This window comes from Pogona vitticeps, chromosome 7 (assembly GCF_051106095.1).
Source record: "Pogona vitticeps strain Pit_001003342236 chromosome 7, PviZW2.1, whole genome shotgun sequence".
NCBI classification, from domain to species: domain Eukaryota; kingdom Metazoa; phylum Chordata; class Lepidosauria; order Squamata; family Agamidae; genus Pogona; species Pogona vitticeps.
The window spans coordinates 7208812-7222820 of NC_135789.1; the positions used below are offsets into that span (position 1 = coordinate 7208812).

At 44.5% G+C, this 14009-nt stretch overlaps 1 protein-coding gene across 2 annotated transcripts in view; it reads right to left on the bottom strand.

The window, feature by feature from the left end:
- Positions 1 to 14009, bottom strand: part of MEGF6 (multiple EGF like domains 6) — a 139534-nt gene that overhangs the window by 97936 nt on the left and 27589 nt on the right. For both annotated transcript variants that reach the window (XM_078379111.1, XM_072977674.2), the window contains exon 5: positions 1004 to 1126. In XM_078379111.1, the coding sequence (XP_078235237.1) occupies positions 1004 to 1126 (123 nt within the window). The remainder of the gene's footprint in view (positions 1 to 1003; positions 1127 to 14009) is intronic.

A 14009-nucleotide genomic window follows, 5' to 3' on the forward strand; every position in this document is an offset into this window, starting at 1 on the left:
TGTTTTCATCTTTATTTTTGTTCTCTGTTATACAGGTTGTAACTAATGGGAGCTGGATACAAACTAATGAATGAATGAATGAATGAATGAATGAATGAATGAATGAATGAATGAATGAATGAATGAATGAATGAATGAATGAATGAATGAATGAATGAATGAATGAATGGGTTGCAGCTATTCTTGTCTGTAGATCTCTGTACTTCTACTGCATGGCAAAAAAATAATTTTGCCAGAAGTTCAAAACCTTGCAACAAAATCAAACACATGACCAGCTGCATGAAGGGCACCTCGTGAGGTCAGGAAATTCGAACAAGTTTCCTTGCACGCGCAGTTCCTCTTTCAGACACAATTATTTCCATCAGATCTCTGGGCTAGAGTTTCTCATGGGCATTCCACACCCAAAAACAAAATTCTTCTCTCTGAGCAGGACTTTCTCCCCACCCACCCACTCCGCGGTTCCTCTTCCATCCTTCAAAGAGATGGAGCCGACAAATCCTCTTAAATCCAGCTTAGCCGTTAGAAACACACAACATGCTTTCCCCAAACAGTGTCTGGGGAGGAAGTAATTCTCCCTGAGACCACAAGCTTGAAGGTCTTCGGCTCCTCCAGGTGTCACACAGCTGCCAAGGGGGTGCTTGGAGACCTGTTACGTTCCTCACACTATAAAGAACACCTCACAATCTCTGGGGCTTGCTCCTTGGGACCAAGCTGATCACCAAACACCCTCCAGAAAGAGAGGAAGGAGGGAAACATAACAGATAAAGGAGTTCGGCTTCCATCAAAAACCAATCCAAAAATCCAAGGTAATCTGAATCTTAGCACGGCAGAGCTGGAAGGGACCCTGTGGGTCATCCAGTCCAGCCCATCAAGGAAGCGTGGTGGAGAATTCGAACTCGCAACCTCGGGCTCTGCAGCCAGAGACCTCGATGACAAACTCAGTATCCAAGACACGTTAGTCTACTGGGCAAACAGTCATTAGTCAAACGAACCCAATTATTACCTTCACATGTCTTCCCATCATCTTTCAGCTTTGATCCTTGCGGGCACCTGCAGTAGAAACTCCCAATAGTGTTACAGCACTGAGATTCGCACCCGGCATTTCCAGCGTCACATTCGTTCACATCTACGATGAAGAAACACACAAAAAAGGGAGAAGATCTGATATCTGCTCAAGAATTAGAACTCGGTCCATGTTAGAATTTTTGGGGTGGTTCAGGGTAAATCAAGATGATGCTCCGGAGGCACGTTCTGTTGGACTGCGTACCACCAGAACCCTTAGACATTTAAGATGTTTTATCCCAGGGTAAAAATATTTTCCACCCACGGGAAAAGGAAATGTAGAGGAACTGGAGGGAAAAATTCGAAATAAGACATCAAGGAGGTTGCAAACACATCAAGGCAGTTCTAAACACAGGCCCAACGAGATCAAAAGGGCTGTCAAAGGCCTGTCTAAAAAAATGAGAAAAGAAGGGTTAAAACTCTAGAAAATGGATTATTAGCAGTTTTAATTACACATAACTGAATAAATAGTCTCAAATATATAGAATCTTAGAACTGCAGAACTGAAAGGGACCCTATGGGTCATCCATTCCAGCCCCTGTCAAGGAGGCACAGTGGGAATTCGAACTCCCAACCTCTGGATCCACAGCCAGAGACTTAAACCCTCAAGCTAGAATGTTATAATGAGGACAGCAATGCTGATCAATGTTGGAAGGTGTTTTTTTTTTTTAACAACCTTGCATGCTGTCTGTTCGGCTGGGAGGGACTTTTCTGGCCTGGGGGGATGGCCAGTCTATCCAGCAATCACCCAATAATTCCCCCCCCCCGGTGCCTCTGATTTCAAAGACAGCCCCCACCTCTCTACTCAGGTATCTTTCCCTCTCTAGAGTCTGTCAAAGTCTGTTGCTCAAAGCAGCCGCGTGCGGTCAGTTTGCTGTTAATCTGTAAATAAATCCAGCAGTTTTATTCTTTCTGCTCTTAATGTCTCAGAACGAGTTTTTGAGACTGTAAGTGCCAGATAATGAGGAAAGGCATGGACTCATCTGGGGGACTTGAAACTATTCTGCTCCGTGAATCTTTCTGCTTCGGCTGCGCAGCTAGAGAAATTTAACCAGAAATTCCAAACTTTGCTATAATAATGCCTTTCCTAGAGTGCAACAATAAGAAATGGAATGAGCTCCTTTTCTATAATTGCATTCTCAATTCTGCTGGTGATGGCCTATGAAACGTTTAGTGACTAGGGTACAGGTTATCAGAAAACCCCTACATTTCCATATAAAATGCTGCAGTACAACCATACATTCATACCTGTGTTAGCCCAGGCTTGGAGAAAGCCTGTATCTTAATTCCACAAGACTTTTCCAGTAGCTGTTCATAATCCCCAAAATTTCCCGGAGGAGAATCCCATCCCTCCACCATCTTGGTCATCATCTTTTATTTCATACCCCTTGGAGGCTCCCTTTTGTATAGAAAGCAGGGCTATAAATCCAGACACCTTTTTTTGGAAAAAAAAATTAAAAAGCTGAAGACTTTGATTGTTTGTTGTTCCCGGTTGACTTTTTGTCCGCGGGAAGGCTGGCAGAAACGGCCATCCGTTTTCTCTTGAGCCAGACTTGAAGAAGCCATCCAAGGGTTCGTTAAAAACCCAACTCATCAGCTTATACAGCAGAAACAAAAAAGCTGCAGGGGAGCAATCCATGGGTGACAGACAGACAAACAGTTCAATTTACAGCCAAGGCACTGTGTTGAATGTGAGCCGTTCCCATAAGAAGCCCTGCTGTGGCAGTAAAAGGGAAGGATTCTGCTCCTTCCTGAATCCCTTGTGGAACTTTGGAACTTCTGATCTGAATCGGCTTTTTCTTGCACACTGATGCGCAGATCAGAATCTAGGCACTCATCAGCTTTTGATCTTTCCAAACCTCCTGACATGATTCCCCCGACTTGAAAAAAAAAGTCAAAACAGGCAAACGGGATTGAGACGAAATAAATCCATCAGAATGCAATTGCTCACATACAGCAGCATAAGTGCTATAGCATAGATGGCACATTGCAGCTAATTAAGGAGTCGATGCTTGTATTCCTTGTCACATGCCAGTCTTGAGACTTGGCACACAGCGAGGAATGAAAGTATTAACTGCTAACTAGCAGAAGTTTTCTGCTCCTGTTTATATTATTACACTTAACACTGGTATCCAGAAATAACAAGATACTGGCCATTTTTCCAAATGCATATTTTAATCCGCATTGAAATGTAAATTGTGAAGGCCTTAAATAGGTATGTTAAAGTCGAAAAAAAGGATGGAATGGTCTTCTGGCTGAGCAAAAGTACAATGGAAAAGGAATAGCCATTCACCCTTCTTATACAGGCTAGATGATACGTTTGGCACATTTCTAGAAAAGGTGCTCCCTCAAGCAGTGAAGAAAGGTCTGATTGTCATAGATTACAACCGCCCTTGTCACATATCTTGCATTTAGTGGGTGTCACTGACAGACAAATACTCGTCATCGTAGAACTGCAGAGCTGGAAGGGGCTTTAAGGATCATCAGAGGCTTCAGTTTGCGTAGTCCCAGTTTGCACGGTGGCTGTTCTTCATCTCTGGTTCAGTAAGACCGTAAGAATAAAGGAATGCTAGATCGGATCAAAGGCCTATGGGGTCCCCCTCCCCACACACACACTGTCTTTCGTGAGTGACTAACAACATCTGGAGGCAATGTCCACCATAAAGGAAGAGTCCAAAGCAAATTCAGGCTGCTGATAAAAGGCATGGAAACTTAGCTTTGGTTTCAAAAGCCTTTTCTATGTGGCCATCTTTTCCTGGAAGACTCCTGCCCCCTAGTGGTGGATCTTATTAAATCAAACAAAAACATTGTACCCTTGTTGTGGTTCAATTCACCGCATCTTCCCCAAGATCAGAAAGCAAAAGGGAGAATTAAGGACCTGTGTGTGTGTGGAAGAGAGTGAGCACTAACACACGAAGGAAACAGAGAGTGAGAGAACAAATTTTATATTCTTGTTTTTATAAGCCCGGGGGGGGCAAATTAGACAGGACTGGGTGGAGACCCTTTTTCTGCCCACAGAGGCTCTGCAAAAATAATCTAAATGGCTTAAGAAAAAGAAAGAAATAATCTGGAGGTAGCTGGATATTTGCTTCTAGCTTTGAAAAAAAAACTGGATTGGGAAGGGTGGGGGATGTGAACTATTTATAATGTAAATGACTACTTGGAGAAGCTTCCTCGGGTGGAAGGTTTTCTCCCCTTTTTCGCTGGAAAAAAATGGAAGACGTCGGGCCCACAAAACCAGAAAAGGCGGTGCTGTGAGCACCCCCTCAGTCCACGTAGTAATCACTTCCCTTTAGACAGATTGAGAGCTGAGGTCTACGTACACTCTCAAACCTGTGGACCTGGAACACCTTGACCTTAGCAGGAGAGAGCAAAGAAAAGCCCAGGTAACTGATTTAAGGTGTCTTCTTCTCGTTCAGCATGGGACAAAACGTAGAGCATCCTCATCTTTCTCATGCGCTCAAGAGTTGCATCGGGAGCTACCAGTTAACAGCTTCCCTCATCTTTGTTTGCATGAAACCTGGATAGCTCCGTGGTCTAAGTCTCTGGCTGCAGGGCCAGAGGTTGGGAGTTTGATTCCCCGCTATGCCTCCTTGACAAGGGGCTGCAATGGATGATCCATAGGGTCCCTACCAGCAGTTCTAAGATGATGATGATGATGATATATTAACAGTGGGATAAATGCATGAAAAATCAGATCTGATTTGTTGTACAACTGTATTTCAATTCTGTCATCTGTTGACCGGATCAACTTATTAAAAAGGAAAGAGCCGCATAAGGCAGGTTCTTAGGATCCTAATAAGAGGCTCATTCTCCCCTCCACCTCTTGTTCCATATTCAGCTTCTTTGACAAAATCCTATAATCCTATTCTTAGGACTTGAAGCTGGGGGGGGGAGCTTCGGATGCTCCTCCGTGGCAAGTTTGGGGACGGGCTGATCAAACCAGAGCATCCCGATCAGGGGAAGAGTTGAAGGAAAAAAAGAGCCTTAATGAAATGCTCAAGGAAAGCATCATCCAGCAAATCCCTGGAATTAGAGGACAACCCAATAGGTCAAGCCTTGCTTGATTTTTTTTTTGGTGTGTGGCTTGCCTAGCCTTTGGCTGAACACCTCCAGCGACAGAGAACAAATCTTAAGATTCTTAGTTAAGCCCGCAAAAGCGCAGGGGCTTAGTGAGCAGAGCTTACAGCTAGTGAACGGAAGTCCAACCTTCACGAAGCAGTCTCAATGTATTTTAGCATCCCATCCAAGAGGAGAAAGAAGAGGAATAAAGGGGGCCAACTTCAAAGGCAGGGGGTGTTGACCATGTTTCTCCTCCAGCTTCAGGCGGCAGAAGGGTTTGGGTCATCGCCGTCAAAGACAGAATGGCAGACTTCTGGCCAAATCCAGCAGGACAGTTTCTCAAAATTCTTATGTGAAGTGTTTCCTACTCATCCAAGCAAACAAAAGAGTGGGACCCATTCCAAAAAACCTTATGCTTTCTATTGATTTTTTAATAAGGGTCATAAATTAAAGGACTCTGCACTTAAAAGACTTCTGGGTTGCTCTTTTCTGACCTAGCGAGAGGGGGGGTCCTATCAAGGTTCACACCAAGGTCTGGATTCTGAAAACTTTTCCAGAAGGAACCACGCCAGGAGAGAGAAACGGCAGCCAAGGTTCCCGTTCCAAAAACAAAGCATGCGCTAGCGCTCCACAGCGCTCAACCGGGAGACGTCGGCCATTTCTCAAACCAAGCGCTGCACTTGAGAGACGCCTCCTGGGTTGAAAAACGATAATATTGCCAAAAGTCTGCATCTGACTTTTGTGGGGCAAGTTTTCCATCCTTTTAGTGTTCAGGGAACCCCGGGAGAAGCAAGCCTCATCGTTTTGATGACAGCGGGATTAACGATGTTTGCTCAACCAAGGTTCTTAGGTAGAGGCAACCCATCGCTGTCAGAGATGACATGGGAGCAAGAAGGTTGCCCCCCCCCCGTAGCCCTGCTGGGGGGGGGGAGAGAGACACCCAGGATTTATTTGGAAAGCTATTTCTTCAGGCCACTGGGGGGCAAAACAAGCAAGATCGGAATGGCATGAAGAAAAATAGGCCCCATCTAAGAAAAAAACATAGAATCACAAGATAATGGAGCTGGAAGGGTCCTCTAAGGCCATCTAGTCCAACCCCCTGCTCAAGGCAGGAACCCAGATTAAAGCCGATCTGACAGAGGGGTTCTCCAGTTTTCTCTTGAAGGCCTCCAGTGTTGGGGTGCTCATCATCTCCCGAGGTCATGGCTCCCATTGTCGTACTGCTCTAACAGTTAAGAAATTTTCCCCTGATATTTAGCCCAAATCTGGCTTTCTGTAACTTGAGCCCGTTATTACACGTCCTACACTCTGGGCTGATCAAGAAGAGGTTGTGCCCCTCCTCTTTACGACTACGTTTTGAGTATTCGAAAAGTGCTACCGCATCTCCCCTCGGTCTTCTTTCCGCAGCGCTAAGCTTGCCCAGTTCTTTCCTCAATAGCTGGTTGTTTCTAATTCAAAGGAGCATAAGCAGCAGCTTTGGAAGAGGGACGATCCTTGTTGATCACGCTGGTTGCCCTGTCGGCCATGGAAACCAAGTGTGGGTCGCCTACTCTTATACTAACAGGTTCCACCCATTCTTGATTTCTATGGTCAAGAACAGGAAGTAGCGCATCGAGGAGAGAGATCCACCTGGAATGCTCAAAGAGGGATCAAGGAAGATGTCTTCGGCTGAGTCAGAGGATTGGGTGCTCTAGCCCAGCACTGTCTCTGAAAGAGAATGCTTTGTTGGAGTTTTGTTAGCAACCTCACTGGGGAGCGGCTTTTCTGGGGTGGGGTGATTAAACCAATCAATCCTTCTCCCCTCCGAATTCAAAGAGAGGCTCGCTTCTCTGCTGCGTGTCTCTTTCCCTCTCTTTTGTCTATTGCAGGCAATTGCTTGCTGTTGATTTGTTCGGCTGGTTGCTAAATCTGCATGCAGTAAAGAAAGCAGCATACACGAGTCTGTAATTTCAAGCACGGGTAAGCACAGATTCTTTTTTTAAAATCTTTCTCCTCCAAATGTTTCAGAGTGAGGTAGTGAGACTTTGAAGTAAGCACCAGTTAAGGAGAAAGGGTTGAATTATTTGGGGAACTTGTGGCTGTTCTCCTCTGTGCATCTCGGTATTTCTACTGCACAACGAAAAGGAATTTTACCTGAAATCCAAAACTCTGCAACATGTTCTTCCCTGCTGGGCCCTGTCCATAGGGTGGCCACTAACACACCACCAGAAGAAAAAAAAAACAACCATCATCTGAAAAAAGGAGAACACCCAGAGTCAAACAAAGGACCTCCATCATACATTAAAAAATGAAGAACTTCATTACCAGAGGAAAAGATAAAAAAGGATAATGTTTCATTGATCGGTTTTTGCTGGGTTTTTTTTACTATAGATAAGGGAATCAGTGGATACTGATCCTGTGGATAAGGGGGTCCTATTATAATACAAGATTTAATTATTCAAATATCTCAAAAAGCAACAGCAGTGAATTACCTTTTTAAAAAAATCTCTGGAAAGAATCCTATTATTTATGCCCACTGATTTGTTGAGGTCAATGAATCACAAATAACAAATTTACAAAAAAAAATTCTGACGAAGCCACAAATCAATTGGTTGATTTCCTCCCCCCTTTAAAACCTTAGAAAATGCCACCACCACCCCAGCACTAAAATAAATGGGACGGTTCCCCTGACTCTCTTCTACAAATCACCCAATTTTGGTGAAGATTGGGTTTCAGATGTATGATGCATACAACCCACAAAAAAATGGGTCCCGGTAGGAAAGTGCTCTGTAGCAGCCGGCCTGGGGAAACCCAGTCTTCTCCAAATTTGGAGAGATTATAGACGAGAGTCAGCAGAAACGTCTCTGTAATTTTGGTGTCTCTGGGCGCCTGGGAGGTTGTTTTGTCGCCCAACGGATCGGCAAATCAAAATTTGCTAACATTCCATTGATTCGTATTCGTTGGGGGCATTGATTCGTACTGATGCGAATTGACAAATTAGCAATTTTTGAATGAATCTGGTGATTCTTTTTTTTTAAATTCGTGCCCATCTCTAAAAGTAGGATTGGGGGGGGAAACAGCTGTCTAAACTCTTGAGTTTCACCAAGCACCCAGCACTAGACTAAACAATTTTAAGGGAGAAGCCCCTAATATGAAACGTGAGGCCTGGGCAGATGCCTCGGGATGCATAGAGGGGAAGATGCTGGCTCTGTCTTTTGTATTCGCACACAGAAAGAGCCTCCAGAGGCCTTCACCCCTCTCTGGTACCCCTTTTGTCACTGGGATAAACACTCAACATCTGCAATGGGTTCTATACCTCCAGTACTGGTTCAGCCCCCCCCTTCTCTTTTCTCAGTTGCTGCTGTTATTTTAGAAGAGAGAAGGGATTCCAGCACATCTGGTCCTTCATTTAGAGAGGTCTAACATTCCCACATGAAAGAAATTTGCAGACGCCAAGCGATAACAATCCCCCCCCCCATTTCCCCTCCTCCATCTGCCTTTTGCCAGGAAAGAAGGGGAAAAAAGAGGGAAGGGAGCTCATAAAACAGACAAACTTATGGTAGAGGAATTTACGGCATGTGAGGAAAAAAGGGGAGGAAATTTAGGATGAACGGGAGGTTCTTCTCCTGGCCGCTGACATCAGCCATGAAATCAGCTGCTGGGAAGCTTTGCTGGTCCTTAAGTGTGGGGATGAAGCACATCTTGAAAGGCAAACCAAAAGAGAGAGAGAGAGAGAGAAGCGGATGGGCGATTCTACAATAGCAAGAATGCTTTTGTATGTGCTTCTGGTCTAAAAGCTAAAATGCAGGCTACCATAACCATTGCTTTTGTTAAGTGCTGTTAAGTCCAGCTTCTGGTGACCCTATGCATGAGCAATCTCCCAAATGTCCTGTTCTGGCTCAGCTCTTTTAAACTCAAGCCTGTGGCTTCCTTTCAGGAGTCCGTCCGTTGCGCATTTTGGTCTCCCCTCCACCACGACATTTCAAACAAATCGAATTCTGGACGGCCAGAAAGACCAACAAGGGGGGGCCAAGATTGAAGAAAGCCTGAACTACAGTGGTGCCCTACATAACGAGTGCTTTGTTTAATGACGAATCTGCATAGCGATGTGTTTTTTGCGATCGCAAAAGCAATTGCATTGTGATGTTTCTAATGGTAAAACATCGCTTTGCGATGATCGGTAAGCATTTCGCTTACCGATTTTCGCATAGCGATGTTTTTTAGAACAGCTGATCGATCAGCGGTCCCAAAATGGCCGCCCACTGTGTTTTTGCCCAGATTCCTTGCTTACCGGGCAGCGAAGATGGTGGCCGCATGGAGGATTTTTGCATAACGGTGAGATTTAAGCCCATCGGAACGCATTAAATGTGTTTTAATGCATTCCTATGGGCTTCTTTGTTCCGCATAGCGACGAATCCATATAGCGACGATTTTTCCAGAACGGATTATTGTCGCTATGAGGGGCACCACTGTATCTCTGGAGGAAAACAGGTTGAAGCCGAGGCTGTCCTACTTGGGGCACCTCACAAGAAGGCAGGAGTCTCTGGAGAAGGCAATCGTGCTGGGAAAGGTTGAAAGGAGAAGACCAAAGACCAACTGGGGATAAGGGGAGCTGTAGTCCAGCGCATCTGGAGAGAGTTTGCTAGGTGAATGAATTGGACCTGCCTCAGCTTCTGAACTTGGTTTTTTTCTTTTCAGGGGTTGCAACATTAAATGGATATCGCCACCAGGGGGCGCCCCTTTCAATATTTTCTATTTCTGAAGTATAGGCCTTTTCATAATATAATTGCCCCTTCTTTACCTCCCCAACGTTTACACAATCAATAGCACGTGGAAGGGAGCAACGAAGGGTCAGGAGGAAAGACGATATGAAATTGTGAACGGGACTGAACGACTGGCGAAAAGATGCAGGCAGCCAGAAAAGAGAAAGAAATCCAAGGACCCATCGCAGAATAGCAACACTGTGCTAGTGGGAGCTAGTAATCATAGTAGTAGTTACATTTATATTCCACTTTTCCACAAAATGCTATCAAAAAGGCCTCTTGGCCACCCAGCATTCACCCAAATTTAGGTGGCTGGGGAGCGGAGGGTGGAAACAGGCCAAAATTTTAATCATAAGCAAAGCGGTTGGATTGGCTTCTAAGACAGTTACAATCCTTCATAGATTTTTTTTAAAAAAATCAGTATTTGTTCAATACTTCTCCACATATGTTTGTAAAGTTCTCAGATCAAATATGGATTCATACTAGTGGAATACCATTGATGTGAAACAGAATTTTTTTTCATTTTTTACCCAGTGGTTTGCAAAGGGTCAGGATCCAGAGACTGGAAAAACTTACTTTCGTGTCATATTACATCTCTTAGAATCATCAGGCCAGTATAACTCATGCTGACTGGAAGATTAGTGTTTGCATGGAAAGCTTTTTCATAAAAAAAAAAAACTTTGCATTTTGCATTAAAAACCATGAAACACAAGGAGGTTATTGATCCAAAATATAAGCTTTTTCTGAACACAATAGCAGGGGCAGGTTTCCCATAAAGCATTTTTGTGATTCCACCCCCTTAAAAAGGGGGGGGGGGGTAAAGGTTGGAAATAACACCTGAATTAAAATCTAGTTCCAGAAAAAAAGGGGGGGGAGTTAAAACTTCAGTAACTGTGCTGCTCTTTGAGAGACGAGGGCTTAACCTTAATCAAACCCACTCAGTGGCGATAAAAATTCAATTTTTTAAAAAAATTAAGGCTGACCCATACACCTCGTCCTTAATTATGGTAGTACAATATAAAGAGGAAAAGGCAGGACCACCCGTTGAAAACCGGCAGGAAACTGAACGGCTCCCAATGGGATGATAAAACAGTCATTAGGCCTGTTTAAGCATCTTACTCAAATCCCGTTGAGAAAAAGCAATAAGGCTCATTCTCACTAGACAGCAGGCAGCCAGCAATTAGAAGTGGTTCGCAAAATTTAAAACTGCTTTTTAAGCCAAGTGATGCACTAGGAGGATGTCAGCAAACGGCCCTCTGAGAAATCTGGTGGGAAAGCAAAAGACAGGCAGGATGACGTTTTTCTTACAGATTCCTCTCTCTGGAAAAGGGAAGAGTTGCTGGTCCAGCTTTGGACTTATCGATGCAGGAAGGATGGATGGAAATGAAAGCGAGGCAGAGCCAGCTCCGATACTATCATCAAGGTCTACGTGGATGTCCAAAAAAGGCAGTCACTCATATCAACAGTGGGGGAGCGGGTGTTTTGCAAAGCTAATGGCTCTTAATGGCCCTTGAAAGACTTAACAGGGATACACATTCCTCGGGGTCTTTTTAAGGAGAAAGGTGGGGTAAAAATATTTTAAATAAAATAAACCAAACATGGGTGGTGGATTGTGTTATTATGTCTCCTTTCTTTACATGAGAAGTGGACTTTTTTTTGGGGGGGGGGCTCACGGTGGCCATGGACTGTTTTAGATCTTTGCAGAAAAGAATTGGTTGCTGGACCTTCCTCCAGGGCTCACCCCTACTCTAGAGGAGCCCTCGTGATCTCATGGCTTGGGAAGCAGCAAAAACTGGAGGAAAGGCAAAGAAATGGGTTTTTCCTCCTTGGGAGGGTCAGGCACGTGTGGGAATGTGTTCCGGAGACAGGAAGGCGGAGGCGGTTCAAGGGCCCATTCTCCTGCGCCGGAATGCGTGTAAATACCTGTCACATTAGCATGACTTACTGAGCACAGGTTTCCGGAGGAAGAACGCACATCTGCCCAGACGACAGCAAGGAGGGGAGCGTGAAAAAGGTTTTCACGGAGAGAGGTTTCACAGGCCGTCGACAGAGGGGTGAGCCCTCGGAGAACCTCTTGTCTGCTCAGGGGAAAACCCGGCACAGCCCCGTTTGCCTTTAAAAGCTTCTTCTCTTTGGGGCAATATATTTTGACTCACACTTTGAGCAAGCCTTCCGTCCACACAGAGAGAAGTCCATGCTTGCAGTTTCACACAGAGCAAGCTTGACCCGGTTTCCTCGCGAGTAAGGAGGTGCCGGTGGCAGGAGCCGAGCACAGCTGCAGTATGAGGGGGAGAACTTTTGTGGAGGCAGATTGCCCAAAAGCAGGGCCGGCCCCCTTTATAAATGTTCACCGCCAACTTAGATTCTCAAGCTTACTGAACTTCTTTCACCTCTTCGTTCTGCCCTTAAGAGTCGTGTTGAACCCTCAACTCTTCACATTCCCCTGTCTTGAGTATATTCCACATCCAAACTTAAATGCATTTACTAATTTTTTTTCCCCTGCCTCTTTCTGCACAAGCTCATCTTAATTTATTGGCCGGCTTGCCTTTGAAAAGAATCGAGCATTCTCCATTTGCCAGCTCCTAAATACCTAGTGCTTGGCTGATGTACAGACAGATAATCGGAAGGAAAAACAACTTCCAGTCCCTCACCTTGATTTAAGCCTTCGCCATCAAATACCTCCCGAAAGGAGTGGTGAGGGCAGAAAAATCAGTCCACAGGAAAAAAGCTGCAAGCTTAAGAGATGCACATAAACACACACAAAAACACAAAAAAGGAAGGAAGGAAGGAAGGAAGGAAGGAAGGAAGGAAGGAAGGAAGGAAGGAAGGAAGGAAGGAAGGAAGAAAGAAAGAAAGAAAGAAAGAAAGAAAGAAAGAAAGAAAGAAAGAAAGAAAGAAAGAAAGAAAGAAAGAAAGAAAGAAAGACAAAATGCAGGATCACAGATCACATAGCTAGAGTTTTTTTCTGGGTATATTTAATACTCCAGATAAACCTCTTGCGGAGAAGAGTGAGTCCATTCACCTGACACTTATTCATGGGGTCTACACAAGCAATAAAGAAAATAACTTTTGGGAGACTAGAATTTCCAAACCTCTCCCGCAAACATTGCTGGCAGCTTGAGGAGTATGGGACTTGTAGTCAAAGGGACATTTTTCTAAGCTCCAATCGTCAGGCTAAGCAACCACGTCTTTCTCGCTCCACTGCTCAACCACTACAATATTTTACATCCAGTGGACTGTTAAAACGGGGGAGACATTTCTACTACAGGGCCATTCAGAGGTTGAAATTAATTCAGTGTGTCCCCATTTTTAATTTCTAAATATATGGGAATGTATATGCAGTGGCTGATCCCAGCCAATGTAGATTGAGGGGGACCCTTCTCACACACACACACACATATGCAACAGATCTCTTCTGCCTGGGATTAGATTTAAATTAGGGGTATGCAGAAGCACTACACCCCATGGTGTGCCCAAATAAATTTACCGTGTTACCTAGTGCTGCTTATCAGAGAGAGAGAGAGAGAGAGAGAGAGAGAGAGAGAGAGAGAGGCTGAAACTGACCAGAGAAATTGACTAGGCTTGCCAAGGACAGACACACAGAGCAGTGGCTGAAACTGACCAAAGATATTGACTAGGTTTGTAAAGGAGGGAGATGTGGGGTGGAAGAGGAGCATGGAAGGCACACCAGTGAGTGGCAAACCCCACAGACACAATTTACAACCAAGGAGACATTGTCATATGTCAAAACGACTAAAAATAAATCGATTTGGAAAGCAATTCAAAATAAATGACCCTCTTGCAGCTGAGTAAAATACCTCGTTTTCCAATTTAAAAATCATGTTTCCCTGGCCAAAAAAAAAAAAAAAAAAAAAATAGGGCTTCACATGCATTCTGTAGTCACCCTTTAAAAAACTGATTTAAAACATGCTAAACATAATTCAAACACAGGGTTTCCCCCCCCCCCCAGTCTAACTGCACTCTTGGTCTCATTGACATCACAGGAATGTTTGATTGGGACAGGGCCTTCTTGGTGGTAGCTACCTAGATGTAGAATTATCTCCCTTAGTAGATTAGGTTGCCCCTCCATTGACTGCTGAAGACCTGCCTCTTCACACCAGCCTGTGATAACCATGACTGAGT